Genomic DNA, 26,869 nt, shown 5'->3' with positions numbered 1-26,869 from the left:
GTTTACAAAATGATGCTAAGAATGTATCCTATTCCGTATTTAACAGATGATATTAATGCTATCAAATACCATTTTGGATTACTTGAAATTAGCATTTCAGTTTTCATATAGAGTTTATTCAGATGTAATGGGCACTGTTCTGTTTTCTGTTACTGAGTTGCTTTGGCTTCCCTGAGACAAATGGATCTTTGAGCCAAATTCAAGGTCCACTGCTAGTAATTATCAATACAAAGGTCTTTATAACATGTACTTTGAAAACACTCATAATCTATTTTTTTTCAGTTTTATTTTTTAATTGCTTTTGTTTTCACCATTTAATTATCTTCAAGTTATCTTTACACTTTTCAGTAAACCCCCTCAACTTGTAGGGAAAACAGGGCCACAAATAAGGTAAAAACTCTTAATGTAGTCGAAAGCACAACAGAAGAGACACAGATAAAGTGCTTTAGGAGTTTAGAGGAGGATGTGATATCCTGTTACAGCTGGAGTTCAGGGAGGAATCAGAATAGTCACCCAAATGGGATGTTAAAGAAGAACCTGGATGAAAAATATTGCTACAAGGCAGAAGCAGGTGACAACGGGCATCTGTGTTCCGTCAGTGTGTCTGTGTCTCTCCTCATCATGAGGCGGCAAAGCTACCAGGCTTCCCTCTCAATCTATAACCTAATTTGATAGGAGGAATGGATGCTGATTGTTTCCAGCTATGTATCTTCTCAAAAATAATGTAAAAAAGGGCAAGTCCTAAAAAAAGCCTATGGTAACTATAACTTATTTTCATCCATTTATAATTGAGATGTGCTTGATATATTCTTTCAAACTGCCAGACGTAATTTTTCTCAGCAACCACGTGTCTATGGAGACAACCATTACACTGTGATTCAGAAGGATATACAAGGACAGCCTTCTGACACACCAACAAAACACCCAGAACTTCAGATTCATATGACAGCCACTGGATGCACAGAAAGAGTTGGCTTTGCTATGGGGTGAGATGCATTTCAGTGTCTCTGAATCTTTGCATATTTGAGTTACTTCCTTCAATAGGACAGCATTTTATAGTTAACAAAATGCTTTAACTGACATTCTTCCTCTGATTTTCAGATGATGATGATTTTCCCGTGCTACAAACGGGAGACTAAGGAGCAATATGTCTAGCCATCATGACAAAGACAAAATCACTGATGTCTATCAACCAGGGCTTCTGATTCTGGATTCAGGAATCAGGCCCTCCCTCTCATGGTGCTACTATTATAAATCCTGATATCAATTGTTTAATTTTAGTTTTAGTGGAGTATAACTGCTTTAAAAGGTTGTGTTAGTTTCTGCTGTACAGTGAAGTGAATATGCACTATATGTATGCATATGTCCTCTCCGTCTTGAGCCTCCCTCCACCCCTCACCTTCACTCCCACCCCTCTAGATCACCACGGAGCACTGAGCTGGGCTCCCTGCCCTATACAGCAGCTTCCCACCAGTTATCTAGTTTACACACGGCAGTGTATATATGTCCATCCTACTCTCCCTCCTTCCCATGCTGTGTCACATGTCCATTCTCTCCATCTGAATATTCCTGCCCTGCAAACAGGCTTGTCTGCACCATCCTTCTAGACTCCAGGTCCATTCACATCACAAATGACCTAATTTTGTTCCTTTTTATGGCTGAGTAATATTACATTATATATATATACATATTTTAAACTACCACTTTGGAATGACTTTTATACTCTCTCCTATGACATTTTAAATTGAGGCAAAAGTGCATGTAACTTCCTAAATCCAGGCTCAGGCCTTGAATAACTTTTGCTTATTTGCTTACATTAAACTCAAGGCTGAAATAGAGTATGAAAGTATAGAATGTAAAGAAGTAGAATATAAACATTTAAGACAGAGTCAGGATCTGAGAGGCTTCAACTTGCCATGGATCATGGGTACAAGCTAGTATTAGGAGGAAAAATGTCCTTACGAGGTTTAATTGTTAAAAGCTAATTTCCTTGAGTTTGCTTTAGCCAGGATGTTCTAAGAATGAAAGTGATGGATGTATTTCTCCAAGTACGAAAACACCAATGCCCCAGAGTTAAGTGTCTATTTTAATTGCTGTGCACTCCAGAGTCCTTCAGATTGCTCATCTGTGTTATTTTTACTTGCTAAAGCAGAGGTGTCTGGGTGATGAATTATACAAGGTGCTTCACTCAGCACCACTGGTATGTGATAATAAATATTTCCACTGAAAGACAAGGTAAGAAAATGCTTAAAATTTTCATAGCGTGTGATGCAGATTTTGTTCTTGTATCTGTTTTTTTTTAAACAGAGAAGTAGCTATTAAATTTTAATCTAATTATGGTATAGTCAAACAGCTGAAGATGGCAAAGTTATTTCCGAGAAATATGAAGGCTTCAATCATAAATGTATGTCCATCCTGACCTTCAGAACACACTGGAGAATAACACACACGAAAGCATAATTGAGGAAGTGGAATATCCATTTGCTAAAAAGAAAATAAGGTAGTGGAGCTCTAGTAGCGAAGTGATGAAAAATGAAATACATTATAATCAAACTTCAATTTCCATTTTTCGGCAAACTTTGATATTGTGACCTAAAAAAATACAGTATATTTCCTCAACTCCCAATAAAGGCAGAATGACAGAGGGCTATAATCTGAATTCAATTTGTTATAGTTTTTTGCAGCAGTAAAGAAAATGCAGAAAATAGGTTTCAAAGTAAAGGGGTAGAATTAAGGGTTTGAGTAGTTTCCCAATTTTCTTTAGCTACGCATCATCCTATGGCCACTCAGGAAAGACTAGTTTCAATCTTGGGAGAAGCTAATGATTGCTATGACCTTTAAATGTTCTAGTTCCCTCTCAATGATTGAGTTTGACACAAGCACATGGTCATAGTGCTAGCCAAGATACATGAGAAAAAGTTTGCTAAAGGGCTTTTGGATCTACAGTCACACCACCCTGAACACATCTATCTTATCTGAAGGGCTTTCGAACACATTTTTATACACCAGAAAAGATTCTCTGGAAGACACAGCCTCTTGTTCCTCTGGACCATGTGATGATAGCTGCCATTTTGCGATAAGCACGAGACCAAATTTGGTATGCCAAGAATGGCAGAACCAAAAGATGGAAAGAACTTGGGTCCTTGGTGACATCACTAAACAGATAACCACCCCCAGAGCCTACTCAAGTCTGAAGTTGTGACATTCAATACATGTTCTTCTTATGTTGGCCATTTTGAGTTGGGATTTTGATTACTTGAAGCTGAAAACCTCCTAATCGACTCTCCATTCATCATCTGTGCTAGGCTAGAGTAAGATAAGTTTGTCTCTGGTCCTGGCACTGCATATTGTCATGCTTGCAAGGTCTTGTCACACCCAGAAAACATAATCTAGTTCTAGAATTTCACGCCTAGGACTGCAACATTTCTTTTTATTGTTAACGTTCTTCTACTGGTTCCCACTCCACTACCTGGTGAAATCCAGACACCTCCGTGCTGCAAATCCTTATACCTTGATCCTTGCCTCTCCTGTCAGAATCTCCTCCATTTGCCTGCTCCCTCAATCTTCCTGCTTTTGCCATACTGAAGTACAAGCCCTCCATATCTGCAAGGGACTGGTTCCAGGATTGGCTGGATCCAAGGATGCAGAACCAGCAGATAAGAAGAGCAGACTGTAGAATTCTTCGAACCTCCTGGTCTTTCCACCTACAGCTCTCACCACCTGGAATTTTCAACAGCTTCGCCCCCCTCTGCCTGCCTGGTTATTCTTTCCTTTATCTGCATGATTATACACACTCAGATATCTCTTCTTGAACAAGATGGCGGAGGAGTAGGTGGACGTGGAGTACATCTCTTTCCAAGGATACATCAGGAATACATCTTCAGACACAGCAGTACATGCAGAACCTCAGCTGAGAGCAGACAGGAGTACCTGACCAGTGGGAAAGAATATATAGACCCATGCAAACTTGGTAGGATGAAGGAACTAGGGGGGGAAACAGGAGTGTTGGTAGGACTGGACCTGCCTTGGCGGGTGGGGGAACTGAAGCAGGGGTCTGATCCCCACATCAGGGCAATTGTCTGAGTCCGAGGAGAAACATTTAAGGCTGAAAGTGAAACAGCTGATCTGTGGCAGCCTACATGGAATGAGAATCAGACAGTCCTTGCCGCAGCCATACACACCCCAGACAGGGACGCAGGTCCCCTGGAAGGTGCAGCGGCTAGGAGCTAGAGTTTAGAGATTCTGGAGCAATCCCAGGGCAAGAGCTGCTGTTGACTGTGGAGAGATGGATCGAGGGGATGGAAGGGCGGAGACTGTGGTGGAAAATGCCTGTGGAAGAAAACGGGCAGCTGTGGTAGCAAGGCTATACTGCTGAGTCATGTGTAGTGGATGGAGACATCACCATAGCCTCTCTCTCTCCACACACCAGCATCAGCAGTTGAACAATAGAGAGACTAGCCCATCAAACCCCTGATGAACTGAACTGTAGAGTAGGATGCCACCTAGGGTGCCCCTTTAAGTGCCTGATGCACCGATCTACAGTGTAAGACCCCAGCCAGGAGGGCCCCTCTATGTGCCTGACGCTCTGAACAACAGAGAAGGATCTCAGGAAAGGGAGCTCTTCAGTGCCTGAATGGGTGGAGCTATGGAGAAAGACTCGCCAAACAGGCCTTCTGGTTGGCAACTATGAGAGGCTCAAATAAAGACTCTGATAGGACCATAACTCCTGCAGCAGAGGCAGTCCATGTCCCTGCACACTTGGCGCTGCCAGGGTCCCTGTAAGCTAAGCAGCTGCCCCACCTTCATGTTCAACTCTCACTGGGGCAGAGCTGCCACAGGCAAAAAAGGTTTGCATCTATGCATCCAGGGTCACTTTGGTAGTGTCTGACTCTTTGTGATCCTGTGGATTGTGGCCTGCCAGGCTTCTCTGTCAAGGAGGGGGGTTCTCCAGGCAAGAACACTGAAGCGTATTGGCCAATGCTGGTTGCCATACCCTTCTAGAGCACTGTATTTCCTGCTGCCCTAGCTGCCAACTCTCTGAGTACCTGGTGCTGCCAGAACACCTGCGACCCAAGCAGCTGCACCACCTCCACACCTGGTCTTCACAGGGGCAAACCCAAGTCCTCCAGGGCAGCCTTCAGGAGCAAACCCCAGTAGACGACCCACATGCAAAGGTGGAAATAAAACCACAGTTGAAACCCAGGGGCAGCGTGGCTAAGGAAGAAGACCCAAAACCTTCCCACCAGCAGTACAAGCTGAAGATTAAATTCACATGATCAATTAGGCCGACTCTGTATCTATGGAATATATAAAAGGTCATTGAGAATTCTCACAAAAGAAAACACACTAGTTCTGATAGCTGTGGACATTGGAGGCAAGAAGACACAGGAATAGGACCAGATTAGAATCTGAGCTGCCCTCACAGCAGGTCGAGAGATGGAGGACCAGGTCCAGCACAGTGTTGGAGGGCATCCTAGGGAGGTAAGGCGGACTGTGACTCCCAGCGAGGGAAAGGACTCTGCCAGCAGTGACTCAAGAAAAACATTTATTATTCTGTTTTGACATGTTCTGTAGATTCTCTTGGAATTTGTTTTCCCCTTTTTTCCTCTTCTGTTCTAGCTGTGGATTTTATTGGCACTATGAAATCTAATTAAGCTTTTGAGCTTTTTTCCCCTCAGTTAATTAATAACTAATTATTATTAATTATTATTTCATTGTTGTTAGAAACCTCTGCCTCTACACTGGGCTTTTACAGTTCTGTGGCGTTTTCCTTTTTTTTTTTCTTTTCTCTTTTTTTAACTTTAATTTTTAAACCTATCATTATTTTTTTCTACATTTATTCCTTTGTTTTTTCCTACTATTCTTTTGCCCTTGCAGTTAATCTTTAATGTATATAAATCTTCTTTATCTACCTCTATTTAACTTTGCATATCTATCCTTTCTTTTCTTTCCTTTCCTCTTAACATATTAGTTTTATTTTCATTGCTTTATTCCCCAATTGGCACCTTACTTTGGTTTTATTTTCCAGTTTGTGGTTTTGCCAGTTTTGTTCTGGTAGATACAATTTTTGGTTTCCTTTGTTCGCTGGATAAATCTATTGCACTTTATTTTTGTTGGACTGTATTGATTTTGTTTTTGGATGTATATGTATATGTGATATCCAGTCACACTTTTTATTGCTGTTATAAACCTCTGCCTCTACACTGGGCTTTTGCAGTTCTATGAAGTTTTCTTTTTTTTCCCCTTTTTTCTTCCATTTTTTTTCCTCTTTTTGATAATTTTAATTTCTAATTTTAAAAAAATCTATTATATTTTTCTACATTTATTCCTTTGCCTTTCCTATTGTTATTTTCCCCTTGCAGTTAATATTTAATGTATATAAATCTTCCTCATCTACCTCTATTTAACTCTGCATATCTATTCTTTCTTTCCTTTCCTCTCAACATATTTGTTACTTTTGTTTTCAATGCATTATTCCCCATTTGGCACCTTGCTTTAGTTTTGTTTTCCAGTTTCTGATTTAGTTAGTTTTGTTCTTAACTGGTAAATGTAATTTTTTATTTCCTTTGTTTGCCGGGTCAGTCTACTGTATTTTATTTTTGTTGGACTGTTTTGACTTTGCTCATAGGTGTATATGTATATGTGTATATTCCATTATTTTAATTATTATTTGCCTGGTTTTGTAACTGCCATTTGACTAGGGTTCATCTTTGGTTTCTTGTCTTTGGACATTTGTTTTAATCTCACACTTAATGCCATAACAAACCACTTGTAGACTCTTCGTTCTTGACCAGAGATCAAGCCCTGAGCTTTGGAGTGTGAGCACTGACTCGAAGACCCTAGACTATCAGATAACTAATCCTAGGGAGTATCAAATAGTGAGAACTCACACAAAGGAAACCACTTCTATACAAGACCCAGCATCACCAAACTACCAGTAGCACCCTGTGCAGGATGCCTCATCCAAACAACTAACAAAACAAAAGTGCAAACACAATCATCAGCAGACAGGGTTACCACCTCACTCAGCCCTGCCCGTCAGTGGAAAAACAAGCAACAAACAAACAAAAGTCCTGCACAAATCTCACCCTATATGAAGCTTACACAAACCACTGGACCAACCTTAGGAGAGCAGAGATGAAAAGGAAGAAAGAATTCAGCCTTGAAGCCTGGGAAAAGGAGACCTCAAACACAATAAGTTAAAAAATAATAACAATGAAAAGGCAGAGAAACACTACACAAACGAAGGAACAAACTAGAAAACAGAAGTCCAAATAGATGAAGAGGAAATAGGCAAACTACCTGAAAAAGAATTCAGAATAATGATAGTAAAGATCATCAAAAACCTTGAAAACAAAACGGAGAAAATGCCAGAATCAATTAACAAAGACATAGAAGAATTAAAGAACAAACATACAGAGACAAACAACACAATTACTGAAACTAAAGAGAAAGTGAAGTCACTCAGTCGAGTCCGACTCTTTGTGACCCCATGGACTGTAGCCTACCAAGCTCCTCTGTCCATGGGATTCTCCAGGCAAGAATACTGGAGTGGGTTGCCATTTCCTTCTCCAGGGGATCTTCCCGACCTAGGGATCGAACTTGAGTTTCCTGCACTGGAGGCAGACCCTTTAACCTCTGAGCTACCAGGGAAGCCCAACTGAAACTAAAAATACTCTAAAAGGAATCAATAGCAGAATATCTGAAGCAAAAGAATGAATCATTGAGCTGGAAGATGAAATGGTGGAAATAATTTCTGAAGAGCAGAAAAAAGTAAAAAGAATGAAAAGAACTGAGGACAGTCTCAGAGACCTCTGGGACAATATCAAACATACCAACATTCAAATTAAAGGGGTCCCAGAAGAAGAAGAGATCTCTTTCCCATTCTGTTGTTTTCCTCTATTTATTTGCATTGATCACTGAAGAAGGCTTTCTTATCTCTTCTTGCTATTCTTTGGAACTCTGCATTCAGACGCTTATATCTTCCCCTTTCTCCTTTGCTTTTTGCCTCTCTTCTTTTCACAGCTATTTGTAAGGCCTCCCCAGACAGCCATTTTGCTGTTTTGCATTTCTTTTCCATGGGGACGGTCTTGATCCCTGTCTCCTGTACAATGTCACAAACCTCATTCCATAGTTCATCAGGCACTCTTTCTATCAGATCTAGTCCCTTAAATCTATTTCTCACTTCTACTATATAATCATAAGGGATTTGATTTAGGTCATACCTGAATGGTCTAGCGGTTTTCCCTTCTTTCTTCAATTTCAGTCTGAATTTGGCAATAAGGAGTTCATGATCTGAGCCACAGTCAGCTCCTGGTCTTGTTTTTGTTGACTGTATAGAGCTTCTCCATATTTGGCTGCATAGAATATAATCAGTCTGATTTCAGTGTTGACCATCTGGTGATGTCCATGTGTAGAGTCTTCTCTTGTGTTGTTGGAAGAGGGTGTTTGCTATGACCAGTGCATTTTCTTGGCAAAACTCTATTAGTCTTTGCCCTGCTTCATTCCGCATTCCAAGGCCAAATTTGCCTGTTACTCCAGGTGTTTCTTGCCTTCCTACTTTTGCATTCCAGTCCCCTATAATGAAAAGGACATCTTTTTTGGGTGTTAGTTCTAAAAGGTCTTGTAGGTCTTCATAGAACTGTTCATCTTCAGCTTCTTCAGCGTTACTGGTTGGGGCATAGACTCAGATAACTGTGATATTGAATGGTTTGCCTTGGAGACAAACAGATCATTTTGTCATTTTTGAGACTGCATCCAAGTACTGCATTTCAGACTCTTTTGTGGATCATAATGGCTACTCCATTTCTTCTGAGGGATTCCTGCCCGCAGTAGTAGATAAAATGGTCATCTGAGTTAAATTCACCCATTCCAGTCCATTTTAGTTCGCTGATTCCTAGAATGTCAACATATTACTCAGCCACAAAAAGGAACGCATTTCAGTCAGTTATGATGAGGTGCATGAACCTAGAACCTATTATACAGAGTGAAGTGAGTCAGAAAGAGAAAGTTAAATATTGTATTCTAACACATATATACAGAATCTAGAAGAATGGTACTGAAGAACTTATTTACAGGGCAGCAACAGAGAAACGGACATAGAGAATAGACTTATGGACATGGGAGAGGGGAGAAGAGAGTGAGATGCATGGAAAGAGTAACATGGAAACTTACATTACCATATGTAAAATAGATAGCCAACAGGAATTTGCTGAATGGCTCAGGAAACTGAAACAGGGGCTTTGTGTATCAACGTAGAGGGGTAGGATGGGGAGGGAGATGGGAGGGAGGTTCAAAAGGGAGGGGAAATATGTATACCTATGGCTGATTCATGTTGAGGTTTGACAGAAAACAACAAAATTCTGTAAAGCCATGATCCTTCAGTAAAAAATAAATTAAAAAGAAGAGAAAAACCTCTTCTTGAGCGATGTCATTTCCCTTCCTCAGCCTGCATGGCTCTCCATGAACAAAATAACTAAACAATGCCCCTAGGAACATTAATATACCTTAAATGTGATCTACAAATAGTAAGATGCTTTATAATTATTTGTTTACATGAAAGACTCTCCAGTCAGCACATGAACTGCTAGAGGATGAAGTGTGCGCTCTAAGTCCTTGTCATCAGTATAGGTTTCCCAGGTGGCTGGATGGTAAAGAATCCTCCTGCCAAGCAGGAGACCCGGGTTCAATCCTTGGGTCGGAAAGATCTCCTGGAGAAGGAAATGGCTACCCACTCCAGCATTCTTGCCTGGAAAATTCCATGGACAGAGGAACCTGACTGGATCCATGGGGTCTCAAAAGAGATACCACTTAGTGACTAAACAACACCATAGAAGAAGAGCTTTAGCTATTGAATGAATGAGAAATAAAAATAAATATCCTAGCTCTAAGTGTAATTGGAATATAACTTATCTGTTGGATCCTTATCCAGAGGATAAGTAATTAAGCTATTTGTATCAGAAATCAAATTTTCTTTGCAGTCCTCAAAAGCTTATTATTGCCTTCGAAACAGTAGTATAACAGCAAAAACAACAGTTATCATTGTTAGCTCCTGTTAGGAGCAGGGTTTCTTCATAAGGAATCGATTAGCCCGTATTATGCCTCCTATCCTTTGTAAGGAAACCATTTGCTGCTTTTGTCTATTCTCACCCACCTCACATTCACAAACACACCTCTCCTTTTGAAAACGTTCTCCCTCTACTTCAAGCTTCTTCTACATGGGGCTGACAATTCTACAACCCAGGCCATGGGGATGTGAGACTACCTGTAAGTCAATAGGATTCTTCTTTTTGTGATTTTTAGAAATGAAACTAAGAGAACATAAGTGCCTCAAACAAGCCCCATGAAGAAAGCTGGCATCAAACCAGTCAATTCTAAAGGAAATCAATCCTGAATATTCATTGGAAGGACTGATGCTGAAGCTGAACCTCCAATATTTTGGCCACCTGAAGTGAAGAGCCAATTCATTAGAACAGACCCTGATGCTGGGAAAGATTGAAGGCAGGAGGAGAAGGGGACGACAGAGGATGAGATGGTTGGATGGTATCACTGACTCAACAGACATGAGTTTGAGCATGCTCCGGGAGATGGTGAAGGACAGGGAGGCCTGGTGTGCTGCAGTCCGCGGAGGTCACAAAGAGTCAGACATGACTGACTGACTGAACAATAACAACAGAATGTACAGAATGCAGAAACAAAGGACATGGTTCCAGATCTTGCTTCCAGTTGTCACTTAAATCAGAGCACTTTCCCTCCTTGGCCTAACTTGCAGTTTGTTTGTTTATGGAAAGTAAAATCCTATCACTTGAAAAAAAAGACTATCATCTTCCAACTAAAGCACATCGAAGATCTCATTTAACCCTCCCAACAACTATATGCAGTAGACAGTATCTTTATTTTATGGATAAGGAACCAGAAAGCTCAGAACAGAGAGAAGGATGCCCAAGGCATCTGATTAATAGCTACGATTCAGATTAGGTCATTCAGATGCCAAAATGCAAACACTTGACTTCCCTGCTGCTTTCTGAACCACTCTTTGAGCAACCTGAGCACCAATTTGAATTCAGTGACCTTAGACAATAAGCAGAAAGCACAAGTCTTCTCTTCATTAATAAAAATAGATGCTATTGATCTTGGTTTAACTCCTGGGGGTATTACAGACTTCAATTAAATACCTTGATAAAGTGCTCTGAGAATATAAATAGGCATTGTTTTATAGACTATACTACTAAACATTTGCGTCTTACAATGCCAATAATTGGGATGCAGAAAAATAGTGCTTTTTTAAAAGTAATCCAAAAAAACCTTGTGCATAAATATTAAGTATTAGTAATTTAACTGAACATTAATATGTTTGCTTCAGACACTACGATGTAATTGGTATTTCAGAAGTGGGTTCCCTCTAAAAGACCTTAAGTTAAATCAAAAGGCAAAACATTTCTAGAAAATTGCATCTTCCTACTATTGTAGAAAAATGAGTTAGAATTTTAATTGGTACTTCTTTAGTCTCAGTACTTGCTCACAGACGTAATGTGACTGTGATCTTCCCGGTCAATTATTAACACAAATCATTGATTTGTGAATGGAGAAAAGCAAACACACACAGACCAAAGGGAGATGGATTTATGTGTGAACCCAATTTTCCTCAGAAGAAAAACAGACATCTCCTCCAATGTAAGGGTATGCTTAGATTTACTTTTTCTATTAGTAACTTATTTAATATGGCAACAAACAAAAGGCAATCCATTAAAAAGCAATTTTCCTCTTACTCCAGGGTGTTTCATCATTTGCTATCCAGCACTCAATCAGAATGTAGCAATCCTTTAATATTTTATGAGTAGAAAACAACCAATTTGGGCATGTAGATTTCAGAAACGTGGGGGTCTTTGGTAGGCTTGCAAAATGTCAGAAATGGGCTCTGCAGTCAGTAGAGGGTGAACACACAACCTGAAAGCTCAGACTATCGAAATTTGAAAATTATGCTTTAGATCAGATAATGGGTGTGTATATATATATATATATATACACATGTATTTATGGATATATAAACACACATTTATAGCTAAGAGGAAAAATCATCAGTTTCAGCTCATATACTTTCTCAAGTGGAAGACTGATTCCTGGGGACAGAGACCATATCTGGTTCACCTTTGCACCTACAGTGTTCAACATAGTCTCTGGCATATTGTAATTAATCAGTAGATTTTTACTAAACAAATGAATAGATGCATTTTTCATCTTAGACAAAAGGAAGCCTGCCATGGAGATGTCAGAAACCAGACCTGATCTGGTGCTAAGCAAGCTGCAGCAGCATATTGGAGGCCTTCTCTGCAGCAGAAGGTTCTCACCCTTCTGAAATGGTGCATAGTGTGTGGAACACCTCCAGGGATCCCAAAGGTATTTGCCTTCATTCTTACTTGGTTACCTCAGCCCATAGAATGGGATTCTCTCTTGGTTCCTGGCTTGACTACCAGCTCTTCAAACATCTGGAGAGGGTGCTCTATACCAGGCAGAGGTCAGCCTCTAATCTATACGAATTCCCTCCCTCAAAGCACAGAGCTGACATTTACATGAGCGGCATGCTCTGCTTAGACTCTTGTCACAAAAGTTCTTGTCCACACACCAGATGGGGCACCACTGACAGGGAGGAGAGTCCAAATCAGATACACATTAATCTTGCCTGAAATGTGGCCATCTTGTCCAAGTTAGCTTCCCTGGGTTGAATACTGCCTGTTCCTAGGCTATTCCTCTCATACTTAACCCTTGCAATTTCAGACACCAAAGTTACTTGTGATCAAGCCAAAATGAATGCAACTACTCAAACCATCAGCCCAACTCTTTCTGGGGAAATGTAGGAATGTGAGCACGTAGTGAAGTCTGCTACTCGTTATTCAAGGACACAAATGTCATAAGTAGCCAAGACAGAATCCTGCTGCCTGTTGTCCCCAACATTCTCCCTCTAGTCCACCATATTTCTGTTCTGTGCTAACTTGTAGCATAATGGACACATGTCCATTGGGCAAAGGAGAAAAGCAGAAAGCCGGGTATGACAGTTAAAGCTCACAAGAGCATACCTTCTGCCATCGTCAAGATGAGAGTAAGATAGCCAAAGCAGGCCTCTGGGGAAGACAAAAATGAAGGCAGGACAAGAAAAGGACATTGCAAGGCAGTAATCTGGACACAGGATATACGAGCCAAGCAGGGCATGACTGTTCTCGTTTTTGAAAATCTTGGGTAGTCATCAGTGCCTTTTAGCAAGTGACTTTCTATACTTTTCCCCATCAAATTGAGATAAACAGGAAATAGTCATGCTTATCAGACAGGAATTCAAGAGGATTTTTTTGATTCAGGACTTTAATTCTTTAGTGGAATACTTAGTAAGCTATATAGCAGACATAATCTCTACAAGTTAGTGAAATGAAGAGTAGGAAGGATAACTCAGGTCAAGGATTAAAGTAAAAATGAAATGTTAGCATTGGTGATAAGTGAACCCAAGCAGACTACACAGACATCTCTCAGGATAGGTTGTTACTCTTTTAATGCAAAAATAACCTAATTTGGGCTCATAAGTAATGAACTTTCGGGGGAGTTCCAGACCCAGTTTGGTTTCTTTCCCCCACCCACATTGGGAGGATGATAACACTCACTGTGCTTGGTCAGACAGGCTCAAATTCTTAGCTTTTTTCCTTATTAAGTTCTACATTTTAAAAATTTACCTTAGCAGTGATGGTAGTCAATTTTACACTGTAAATAAAACATAACCCCCTTTCCAATTTCATCTTTAGATTCCTTCCCATCAATCATTATAGACCATTATTTTACACTCTCAAACAGGTGACTAAATATTAATGCTTTCACAATAATACCAAACACTAGACATTCCTCTGATATAAATAGCTTTTGCTGATGCCTATGTTATTAAGTCTACAAGAAAAGATTTATATGTGTGTCGGCTCTATAGCTGTTATAGGGAATGGAATTTAGCTGCTACAGGGAGACTCAGTGTTAACTATGATTGCAGGCCTGGTTAAATCAGATTTGCCTTAACAGGTTAAAACCAAATTATGCAAGGGAGCAAAAGGCAAGAGAATTATCATGCTCTCTATTGCTAGGTATCTTCTCTTAAATTCTGTAACACTGTGTAAGGGAGGAAAAGAGCAATAAGCATATTTCTGACCACACAGCTACTCATTTCCTTCAATAATTCTATCTTTCATAGAGAAAGGATTCTAAGCAAGTAAAATACTGGAAGCAAGAGAATTTCATTAAAGTGTGCATTTTTCTTTATATAAGAAAGATGTTTCAAAAAGCAAAAAGCAAATGATCTACTGGTAGCTTAAAAACTGGAATTTTAAAAAAGAAAACCATAGATCTTTTCCTAAACAGAGCAATATACACTCTGACAATATTTTAAATTTGGTCACAATACCTGCACATTTTTTCATTCCTGTAGATTTTAATATTTATTCCCAGAGCAGACATGCAGAAATACATACACAGGAAACCTGAGTTAAAGAATGTTCAGTCCATGGGAATGATGCCCATGCTTAGCTGTCAGCACCTTGGGAACCCTGCATGTAGGTAGGCAGCCCCAGAAGCTGGATACCCTGTGGGAAATGAGGATACTTACGCAGCTCGCCCACTTTCAGGATTTCACACAGCATCTTGGTCAGCTCTATACTACTGCGGCCAAAGGGACATTCATGCTTATCTTCTCGGCTACTGTTCTCAAGCACAATCTGCAAGCAGGAAAGGCAGGAGGTCAGAAAGGGACGTCAGTTTATAGAAAACATCAAAAGTGTTGGCTGTATTGTAATAGAGAAACAGATCTACTCCAGACCACCAAACTAGGTCTCTTGGGAGCAGAACAAAATTGTACTCTAAGTATAGTCTCTGAATATAGGGCCAAAAACTCTCTTGTTTTCCAAATCTCATAAAACCACTTCCAACTCTGTAAGAGGATATTTTGCTCATCAGTTTCCACTTACCCAGAGGTGCCCATGGAGAGTTTTTAAAAATAGTATAATAAAGACTTTTTACTTAAGTAACAAAACCACTCTCTTATTTTCCCAGTCATATCTTCCCTTTCCTGGGAATAGTAACTCTCCTTTAATGACTTCAGCTCCTACAGTTTCTTTCTTTTTTTAAAAAAATATTCTTTTCCACTATGGTGTATCATAGGGTATAGAATACAGTTCTCTATGCTATACAGTAGGACCTTGTTGTCTCTCCATTCTATATCTAAAAGTTTGAAAGAAAGTGAAAGTCGCTCAGTCATGTCCGTCTCTTTGCAACCCCATGGACTGCATAGTCCATGGAATTCTCCAGGCCAGAATACTGGAGTAGGCAGCCTATCCCTTCTCCAATGGATCTTCCCAACCCAGGAATCAAACCGGGGTCTCCTGCAATGCAGGCAGATTCTTTACCAACTGAGCTATCAGGGAAGCCATGTAAAAGCTTGCATCCTGCTAATCCTAAAACCTGCCACTCCATCCCTCCCCTCCAATCCCCTCCCCCTCGGCAACCACATGATTCTGTTTCAAAATAGGTTCATTTGTTTCATATTTTAGACCCCACATAAAAGTGACATCATATGGTATTTGTCTTTCTCTTTTGACTTACTTCACTTAGTTTGATAAATGCTAACTGCATCCATGTTGCTGGAAATGGTATTATTCCATTTTTTTTTAAATGGTTCAGCTCCTATACTTAATCACATATTTCCCACAGGAGTTTCCATGTTCTTACAAGAGCTCACCCCGGCATTAGTTGACCAAGCACACCTAACGGACATGTGACACAAAAATGGACCATCCAGAGTTCTTCCCTGAGACTTAGCACCAAAATGGGGAAAATTGGCCCAACTATGCTTATATTACCCAAGAGGTATGAGTGCAGGAACTACGTGAAAGTGAGTCTGAAAGAAAAAAAAAAGAAAAAGAAAAGCAAGTCAAAATGCAAAGGAAAACAGAGCAGAGGCAGGGGTGGCCGTGGCAACATTTGAGTGCTGAGCAAAACTACCTCCCCAAATTTATGGTTTATTTGCTCAGCCCTCCCTTTGAAAATTATTTGTGCCATCTAACAAATTCTCTTCTTTCCTTAAGCTGGTTTGAAATATTCCTACTATAACTAAGGGAGCCATTTAGCACATTCATCAAACAAAAGTAAAACATAAAAGGAAAAACTCCACTTCAGGAATAAAGGGCTATTGGCCAACTGTTCTAAAGCACACAAAATAATAAAATAATAAAAAATTAAGGTTGCCAAACTTCAAATTCATATGTTGACAAAAAGAATAATCAGCTTATTCATCTCTGAAGCACCCTATAACTTTCCCAGTGGGGTTGTCTGGAATGTCCTTAAAAGCTATAGGACCCTCAGTAGGTGTCTCCCAGAAGTGTTTACCACAATGCAGTGACTTATGTGGTTTTCCCCCCAGACTATGACTTCTTCAGTGAAAGAAATGGTGTTTTATTCATTCAATCAATAGTAGTAATTGAGTACCTATTGTCTACCAGAAAGATGCCTAGGCCCATAGAATTGAGAGCAAGACCAGGGCTCTGACCTATAGGAGCATCCACTCTAACCATGGCAGACAGACAAAACAAAAGAGGCAATTACAGAGAGAATAGCACTGATAGACATACACTATTATGTACAAAAGAATTAGTGGGAAGTTGCTAAATCACACAGGGAGCCCAGCCTGGTGCTCTGTGATGACCTAGCACAGAGAAGTGTGGGGTGGGGGTAGAGGGAGGGAAGGGATACACACACACACACACACACACACACACACACACACACATATGACTGATCTGTGTTGTTTTACAGCAGAAAGCAACACAAAATTGTAAAGCAATTTTCCATCAATTAAAAAATTAATATATTTTTTGAAAAAGAGGGAATTATAGTTTATAACAAGTGTTACCAAAAAGATTAACTGGTTGAGGTGGTAAAGAGTAACAAGAAAGACCTGGAGAGGAGAGTACAGATAACCAGGTGACTATTAGGAATCCAGGGGTGAAATAGAGTTTGCCATGTCAAGGTCTAGGAGAAAGAATAGTCCAGGCAGAGCTCAAGGACAGAGCCGCCGAGTTGAGCAGGGTATGTTTCAGACACAGTCTCCTCACGTGGCCTGGTCTACGATGAGGAGGGGTCTGGAGCTGTGCAGGGCAGTATTAGGATTCCAGGAGCCTGAGCAGGGAAGAGAGAGCCAAAGGGCGTAGAGGTTGGCTAAAATCACTGCCCCAGGGCTCCAGCGGGTGTCATTTTCAAATACTGAGATGCTAACCTGGAGAAATAGAGGAAAAGAACAGAATGGGAAAGACTACAGATCTCTTCAAGAAAATTAGAGATACCAAGGCAACATTTCATGCAAAGATGGGCTCGATAAAGGACAGAAATGGTATGGACCTAACAGAAGCAGAAGATATTAAGAGGTGGCAAGAATACAAAGAAGAACTGTACAAGAAAGATCTTCATGACCCAGATAAATCATGATGATGTGATCACTGATCTAGAGCCAGACATCTTGGAATGTGAAGTCAAGTGGGCCTTAGAAAGCATCACTACGAACAAAGCTAGTGGAGGTGATGGAATTCCAGTTGAGCTATTTCAAATCCTGAAAGATGATGTTGTGAAAGTGCTGCACTCAATATGCCAGCAAATTTGGAAAACTCAGCAGTGGCCACAGGACTGGGAAAGGTCAGTTTTCATTCCAATTCCAAAGAAAGGCGATGCCAAAGAATGCTCAAACTACCGCACAATTGCACTCATCTCACATGCTAGTAAAGTAATGCTCAAAACTCTCCAAGCCAAGTTTCAGCAACATGTGAACCATGAACTCCCTGATGTTCAAGCTGGTTTTAGAAAAGGCAGAGGAACCAGAGATCAAATTGCCAACATCCACTGGATCGTGGAAAAAGCAAGAGAGTTCCAGAAAAACATCTATTTCTGCTTTCTTGACTATGCCAAAGCCTTTGACTGTGTGGATCACAATAAACTGTGGAAAATTCTGAAAGAGATGGGAATACCAGACCACCTGATCTGCCTCTTGAGAAATCTGTATGCAGGTCAGGAAGCAACAGTTAGAACTGGACATGGAACAACAGACTGGTTCCAAATAGGAAAAGGAGTACGTCAAGGCTGTATATTGTCACACTGCTTATTTAATTTATATGCAGAGTACATCATGAGAAATGCTGGACTGGAAGAAACACAAGCTGGAATCAAGATTGCCGGGAGAAATATCAATAACTTCAGATATGCAGATGACACCACCCTTATGGCAGAAAGTGAAGAGGAGCTAAAAAGCCTCTTGATAAAAGTGAAAGAGGAGAGCAAAAAAGTTGGCTTAAAGCTCAACATTCAGAAAAATAAGATCATGGCATCTGGTCCCATCACTTCATGGGAAATAGATAGGGAAACAGTGGAAACAGTGTTAGACTTTATTTTGGGGGGCTCCAAAATCACTGCAGATGGTGATTTCAGCCATGAAATTAAAAGACGCTTACTCCTTGGAAGAAAAGTTATGACCAACCTAGACAGTATATTCAAAAGCAGAGACATTACTTTGCCGACTAAGGTCCATCTAGTCAAGGCTATGGTTTTTCCTGTGGTCATGTATGGATGTGAGAGTTGGACTGTGAAGAAGGCTGAGCGCCGAAGAATTGATGCGTTTGAACTGTGGTGTTGGAGAAGACTCCTGAGGGTCCCTTGGACTGCAAGGAGATCCAACCAGTCCATCCTAAAGGAGATCAGCCCTGGGATTTCTTTGGAAGGAATGATGCTGAAGCTGAAGCTCCAGTACGTTGGCCACCTCATACGAAGGGTTGACTCATTGGAAAAGACTCTGATGCTGGGAGGGATTGGGGGCAGGAGAAGAAGGGGACGACCGAGGATGAGACGGCTGGATGGCATCACGGACTCGATGGACGTGAATCTGAGAGAACTCCGGGAGATGGTGATGGACAAGGAGGCCTGGCGTGCTGCGATTCATGGGGTCGCAAAGAGTCGGACACGACTGAGCGACTGAACTGAACTGAACCTGGAGGTTGAGACAAGTGAGCAACATGGCCTGATTTGTTTTGAAAGATCTACAAGTGTAAAGAATGGATAGTAGGGCCTAAGAAAGAAAGTGCAGTCCTTGCGGAGGGCCTATAGTATCCCTGGCAGAGACGAAGGTGGCTCAGCTCTGACTGCAAGGGTGTACTCATTACACAGTAAGTGATTAAAAAAGGCAAGGAGAACACACAAAAAACCATACGGAAAGTGTTTAGGAAAGACAGATAACAGGAAGACTATTTGGAAGAAGTGAAGAAAAAAGGAGAAAATTAAAAGGGGAAGAAGGAAAAGTAAATGAAAGTGCTGTTTTATTTACAAAAACTGGGTTCCAAATAGCAAAGCAACATGAGGCAGCACAGGATATGGAGAACGGTTTAAAAGCAAAGGAGTAGGGACTTCCCTGGCAGTCCCGTGGCTAAGATTATGCCTTCCAATGGAGGCAGATCAGGTTTGACCCCTGGTCGGGGAGTTAAGATCCCACACGCCTCACCAGCAAAAAATAAAAAAAAATAAAACAGAAGAAATATTGTAACCAATTCAAGAAAGACTAAAAATAGTTCACTTCAAAAATAAATTAATTAAAAAGACCCAAAGGAGCAGAATTTCAAAACAAATGTGCTCCCATTGTTTTCCTCACAAACACTATAACAATAGCACACATAACTATGCACACACATAATCATACACATTGACAGTACCACACAAACAAATCACCCATTTCCATTTGAGCATGTTCCTTCCAGCATCACAGGTATACCTAACCCTAATCACAACAGAAACAGTTCCACCTGCAGCATCAGAGGCAGTTTCCAAAGCCTTCGTCATTGTGGCTTTATCACCCTTATGATTGTCCAAGAAGTTGATGAACTATCCCATTTTGTGGGACTTGTCAACTGTTTGCAGCACGTGCGTGCTTGCTCAGTCATTCAGTCACATCTGACTCTTTGCAACCCCATGGACTATAGCCCTCCAGGCTCCTCTGTCCATGGAATATTTGCAGCACATGCTCACATAAATAATTATGCATTGACTACCAGCATGAATCTAGCCTTTGCTGTCCTTAAGATTTATCATAAAAATTCTTTCTTACAGTCTCCTTAGCCAACACACATTCTTTTTCTCTCAGAAAGCTCATCATAAACTCCAACTAAATCCCTTTTCCTGCCAAGCAGAAAGGACCAGCACTGGAGTCCTTGAGCGGCTCTGCCCCTGTTCATGACCTTTTCTGGAAATCTGCCTGAATGTGAACAGTCTCATTCAACTGAGCCTGAATCACCTTCTTCCTTTTAGGTGAATCTTTTCTGGTTTTAACCAGAAATTCCAGTTAAGAAACACAGAAGGGAAGAACAACTATATTCCCATCTATCAGTGAATTTTCATGTCTCTTTGAAAACATCTGTATCTGAGACAGCCCCATCAAGGAGCCAATCTGAACCTGTGGATGATGGGGAAATGAAGGGAGGAAACACAGCAGAAGACAGAAGAGAAAGAAAAGACAGGAGACAGGTGGTTTTCAGCCAGCCTGTAGCTCCCACCGAGGACATTCCCTGGCATTTCACATTAACATTCTGTCAACATTTCATGAGCCCATCAATATTTAATGAGGATGTGATCTGAATACACTGCACGTGGTGGAATTACTGCAGCCAATAAATGTTCTGAAAATATTTCCAAGGCACTGTTTATTAGCAGGCACTAAATTAAGGAGTAATTTAAGTAACCAATATGTAAATCAGCTTGGAAAACCCCTGCTCTTCACTTTTTAATGTACCGTCCATCTTATCATATTTACCCACCTGAAGAAAAATAAACTCTCCTTCTTTACTGGTGTTTTTAGACAAGACTGATACAAATCATTCAAGTTAGTTACCTGCATGGGCTTTAAGGTCAACATTGTCACAGAAATATTCAGAAAACACTAAATTATGAATGTTACTAATAAGATATTACTATAGTGAGCGATCATTCTTAGACTAGACAGTAGTTTTTTAACTTAATATACTAATATATCTGTTTTCAATTTCAACATTCTGGTATTATCCATGTTTATCTGACATACTTGGGCTTCTATCTGGAAATATCAAAGCATATTTTTCATCTTTATTTTTTCCCCTCACTGTTCGGTTTTAAAAGCAAACACACTGTAACAGAAACCTCGGTGTATGGAATACATATTTAAACTTGCTATTATCACTTACCTTAGAATATTTCATACAGCAAAAGAAGTTGTAAGTGTCTGCATATTTTATGAAACACTGGATATTTATGCAATATTGAGTATAAAACATTTGATCAAATACTTGAAGTTTACAGAGTATATTTACATATATTCTGTCCACTGACCCCAACAACTCTATAAGATCAATGAGGCAGATACTATTATTATTCTCTTAGGAAAGCTGAAACAACAGGAAGAGGTGACTTGCTTAGATCATACCTAGGTCACTCCTGAAACTCAATTTTTAAGGTCTTCAATTTCCAAATCTCTTTCTGCCCCATTATAGCTTACAAATTGCCTTCACATACACTTTGCCATGAAACTCAATGGATTTCATGTCTCAAGAGGCTAAGGGAACTTTGATCAATTTCGTCTATCTCACTGAAGTGGGTCTATAAATCCCAGGCCCTCCTAGACAAAGGTATAAGGTTCTCTCTTGGCTCATTTATCCCCTGAGGGTCAGTAACAATTACTTGGGTGAATGACTTTGTGCAGAGTGTCCCTACAGGCTTTGTTTTCATGCATTTTGAGTTCTTCTTCTGCACTGGTGCAGATGAGAAACCTCTCTGGCTTGGGAGTGACTATTAAGAGCTGAGAACAAGGCCAGCCACACTCTAGTAAACTGCCCTTCTCTGGCTCCTGGGACCACCCTTATCCCTTAGCCTCAGCATCACATTGCTGACATTTACATTGTCCCTGGCACACTTTCCTCCGCCTTTTCCTGAGTGAGCCTCATCTGGGGTGAGTCCGGTTCATTCTGCTTTCCCTGTAGCCAGCCCTGGAGCAAGCCTCAGGGACTTCCTCCATCTCCTCTCATCTGTGGACACTTCTTGTTCACGCCACTTCGCTCTGAGTGTCACAGGAAGCCTCAAGGTCTCCTCACAGGCCACCAAGGACAGTGTGTGAACCTACTTACACCAGAAATACAAGATAGAAGGTCTGAGGTGCCTGTATTCAAGCAGGCATCTTCCACGGGGTTATACAAGTTATATACGAGGTTATACAAGTTATACACGAGGTTATACAAGTTATACACAAGGTTATACAAGTACTGCTACTGCTGCTGCTACTGCTGCTAAGTCGCTTCAGTCATGTCCGACTCTGTGCGACCCCAAAGACAGCAGCCCACCAGGCTCTGCCGTCCCTGGGATTATCCAGGCAAGAACACTGGAGTGGGTTGCCATTTCTTTCTCCAATGCATGAAAGGGAAAAGTGAAAGTGAAGTTGCTCAGTCGTGTCCGACTCTTCGTGACCCCATGGACTGCAGCCTACCAGGCTCCTGAGTCCATGGGATTTTCCAGGCAAGAGTACTGGAGTGGGTTGCCATTGCCTTCTCTATATACAAGTACAGACAATGAGAAAGGACCCTGAAACACAAGTCACAGTCTGATAGTTTGGGCCATAAAATCCCAAGACTAAACAGTTACAGTCACCATAGGAACCTGTCCTTGGAGTCTTGTCAACCCCACAAGCTCTGCAAAAACTTGTCTTTTCACCCACCAGAGAAAATGCCAATCTTCTCCCATGTCAAACCAATAAATAAAAAATAAAGACCTTTACTGTATCAACAAGTCCCCTCCCTACCCCCAACACAGTGGTACTTCTATATTAGTAACAGAATCATGGAACACCCCAGAATGAAGTGTTAGCCCTTAGATCTCATCATCGACATCCAGATATTTTCTGAATCAACGTGTAAGGCCACCCTGGGGGGTCTTACATCCACAGAGATTTGGGAGACAAGAGCGAGCCACCTCCTACATTTCCCTTTGTACCAAAGATAATGGTGATTAGTACCAGAAAGCCAGAGGGAAAGCTTTAGAAAGAGCACTGCTGCTAAGTCACTTCGGTCGTGTCTGACTCGTGCGATCCCATAGACGGCAGCCCACCAGGCTCCCCCGTCCCTGGGATTCTCCAGGCAAGAATACTGGAGTGGGTTGTCATTTCCTTCTCCAATGCATGAAAGTGAAAAGAGAAAGTGAAGTCTCAGTCGACTCTTAGCGACTCCATGGACTGCAGCGTACCAGGCTCCTGAGTCCATGGGATTTTCCAGGCAAGAGTACTGGAGTGGGTTGCCACTGCCTTCTCCAGAAAGAGCACTGAGCTACCTCAAACGAGTTGCACAAGACCTTAACCATGATTATGAATTTTGAGCAAGTTCCTAAAAATTAAACAGACATGCCAAATCCCTAATATGATTTTAAGTGTGCAGAGAACAAAGGAATATTACAACCATAGAAAGTATGCCAAGCAGGAAAATAAACCAGAGCAAATCAGAATCCCAGGCGGTCAGTCTACCCAATCTACCACCAACCACTTCTTCACAGATAAGCATAGTGAGCCCCAGAGTAAATAGCTTTAAAGGCACAGACAAGATGGGAGAAAAAGAGAAACAGAACCTAATATTTATCAAGAACTTTTATTTCCCAGACTTTGTTCTAAATGATTTCACATTATGTCATTTAAGGCACATGTACTACTGTGAGACAGGAATACTGCATTGTCCCACTTTACAGATGGAGAAACTGAAGCAAAAAGACGTGGTATAATTTGCCCAGGGTTCATGTAACACAGAAATAAGCAGACCCAGCTTAGGGACTTAGGGTGTCTAACACTAAAGCACACATTCCTGGTTACTGACTCCTACTGAAACACATGATACCAACTCTTACTGAAAAAGGACAGGGTGAGATAATTATAATACAGCTTTGATCAGGAAAGTCCTTAACAAGGTAACAAATGACTAGAAAATGCAGCTCTAGACAGATATGGTTTCCCTGCATCTACTTCTAATAGATTTGGTGACTTGATAATGACTTTCTTAATCTCAGTTTTCTCCCACAAAAACAGAAATAGGAATACCCACCCACAAAGGGCTGTAAAGATTAAATGAAAACAGAAAGTGGAGGTAAAGATCTCAGTGCCTGAGACATCTCAAATACTCAATGAGGGAGACGACTGATCTACTATTATTATAGTAATTGCATGAGCTCTTGTCTTACTGAAATATTCTCATAACTCTAGGGTAAAGATGTTGAAAAAAAATCAAACAACAAAAAACCAGTCACAACAGGTATTGAAATTATTAATCTTGCTCTTTGGGAAAGTAAGAACTTGGGTGGAATAAATATTTCTGACTTAGATAGGTTTCCTGAAGTTCTTTCAGCATCTTTTTACAATGGTAGTTCTCAAACTTGAGTGAGCATCGGAATTATTTGGGGACTTATTAAACACAGAGAGCTGGGTTGCTCCCCCAGAGTTTGACTTAGCAGGTATGGGATAGAATGTAAGAAAATATAAAAGCAAGTGAACCAAACTCTAAATTCTTTGGAGATACTGGGGGGATTAAAGGAAGAAGTGTTAGCAAAGCATTTTAGAGTTCATTTAAAAATTATTTTTAGCAGCATAGTCTTTAAGAAAGAGAAAACAACTTCTTCCCCGAACCTTAGATGGCCCTTTAGAGATCACTGTCCATGGTATGCCCAGGGCTGAAAAGCCAGACCTCTAGGCCTTCCGAAGGGCCAGTGATACCAAGCAATTCAAATGGAGCAACCAGAGTTGGAGTGGGAGTAACAGATCACCAAGGAAAAGACCATCCGCAGAAGAGTTTGCAAATACTTAAGGAGCAGTTTCCAAGAGCAAAAGAACAATGCATCTCAGGAAAAGGAGAAAAAGTATGTACAAAGGGTCAGACTGGTGAAAAACCAAAGTGGAAAGCACACACAGGGAACTGAGATAAATAACAATCTGGACAAATGAGAAGAATGGTATAAAACCCAGTTAATGAGGTGAAATTCTTCCAGAATAAAATTAGGCAATTGCACATACAGAGGCATAATAAAGGCCATAAATATAAAATGGCAAGGAATTGACTGGGTAATGGTGTAGTAATTAAAGCCTGGAGGTTCATAATAGACCTCAAATGGAACATTAATCAACCAAAAAGAAACGCTGCCTGCACTTTGATATAGTGCAACAAAAATAGGATGTGTGAAACACAGCAAGCAATCACATCCACACGCTGCTGAAAAGTCCTCCCTTTAAATATGAAGTCAGGGAGCACCAAGAGGGGAAAGGATTAAATAATAGCAGAGATGACTTGTGTTTGCATCTGTGCCTGCACAATGATGCCACTGTCACTGGAGGAAGTTGAGGCAACAGCTCTGTTGACTGTTCCAGGGGCCAGAGGATAGCAGGAGAAATTCCCTAGCTGATGCCTGCATCAGAGAAACCAGGTTGGAAGATCTCCTCTCTCCAGGTTGGAAGACCACCTCTCCTAGGCCAGTACATGTGTTCCTGGGCCCAAGGATTGTAAAGGTGTGAAGGCAAGTGTCGTGACCCATAGACGCCTGGAGAGGCAACATCTGGTTTATTTAAAGCAGTGGTTCTCTAACTGAAGCAGGCATTAGAATCATCTGGAAGCTTATTAAAACTCAGATTGCTGGGCCCCACCCTCAGAGTTATGATTCAGCTCTTCTGGGGCAAACCCAAGAATCTACATTTTCTAACAAGTTCCTAGGCAATGTGGATGCTGCTAATTTGGGACCACATTTTATGAACCACTGTTTTTAAAGTTATACCACGTCTCTCCTTCCAGTTTCCATCATTAGCAAACCTCCTGTTTTTTAGGATGTGAAAAGCAAAGAGAGTAGAAAGAAGAAGAAATTTAAAAATCTGAGTTTTTTTGTTTTTTATTTTCTGTGACTAATAAAAACTTTTATTAATAAGAGTGAAATAAAACCCATAGAAAGAGAATGCAGTTGGTAGTGGCCAGGGGCTGGGGGGGAAGGAGAATGGGGAACAACTACTTAATGGGTATATGGTTTCCTTTCAGGGTGGGGATAATTTATGTCTTAAAACTAGACAGAGGTGATGTCTGCATAACATAGTGAATATACCAAATATCACTTAAAAGTTCACTCTGAAATTGTTAATTTTATGTTATGTGAATTTTGCCTCAGTGGGGGGAAAAAAAAGAGTGAATATATATGGACTGATTACTATGTGCAAACTGTTAAGCGTTTTAACTCTTTTAGTCTTCATAAGCCATCAAAGCAGGACATGTTACACATAAGGAAACTGCGGGGGACGACCCGTGAAGGGTTAAATCCTGGGAGCTGCTCCGCAGGTATGCGGAGCCTTAGGCGTTGACCTAAGCTCCCTGTCCCACCACCCTCAAGAATTTTTACAGCCCTTAAGGCTCCAGGCCATCTTGCTCCAGGAGGTCTGGCTCTTGCAACATGTCTTAAAAGATAGATTACTTATGCATACATTGGTAGGGGTCTGGTGATTGTATTTTGAGATTAAAGAATATCCCTATACATGTCTTAAGTCACGTACTTTACCCTATAAATACCGTGGCCTAATAAAGGAAGGCATCAGACATAGTGGGTCTGATCCTCTCAACCCCATCTTTTGTCTCTCTCTCTCTTATTTTTCCACGCGGGGACGCTCCGTTTCTCTCCCCTGGCAGGTGCGACTCTTGCTTGTGCTGGCCGCGGCAGAAACCACACCTCAGACACTGAGTAACAGTTAAAATGTGATATGCCAGCAAGGTATGATTTCTACACTGCAGTTTAAACGGTTTCT

General features: G+C 40.9%; 1 protein-coding gene across 2 annotated transcripts in view; it reads right to left on the bottom strand.

Annotated features, from left to right (window-relative positions):
• Positions 1 to 26,869, bottom strand: part of ELMO1 (engulfment and cell motility 1) — a 568,923-nt gene that overhangs the window by 233,730 nt on the left and 308,324 nt on the right. For both annotated transcript variants that reach the window (XM_068972512.1, XM_068972513.1), the window contains one exon: positions 14,630 to 14,738. In XM_068972512.1, the coding sequence (XP_068828613.1) occupies positions 14,630 to 14,738 (109 nt within the window). The remainder of the gene's footprint in view (positions 1 to 14,629; positions 14,739 to 26,869) is intronic.

This window comes from Capricornis sumatraensis, chromosome 5 (assembly GCF_032405125.1).
Source record: "Capricornis sumatraensis isolate serow.1 chromosome 5, serow.2, whole genome shotgun sequence".
Classification (NCBI taxonomy): Eukaryota; Metazoa; Chordata; class Mammalia; order Artiodactyla; family Bovidae; genus Capricornis; species Capricornis sumatraensis.
This window is presented reverse-complemented; position numbering and strand designations above follow the sequence as displayed.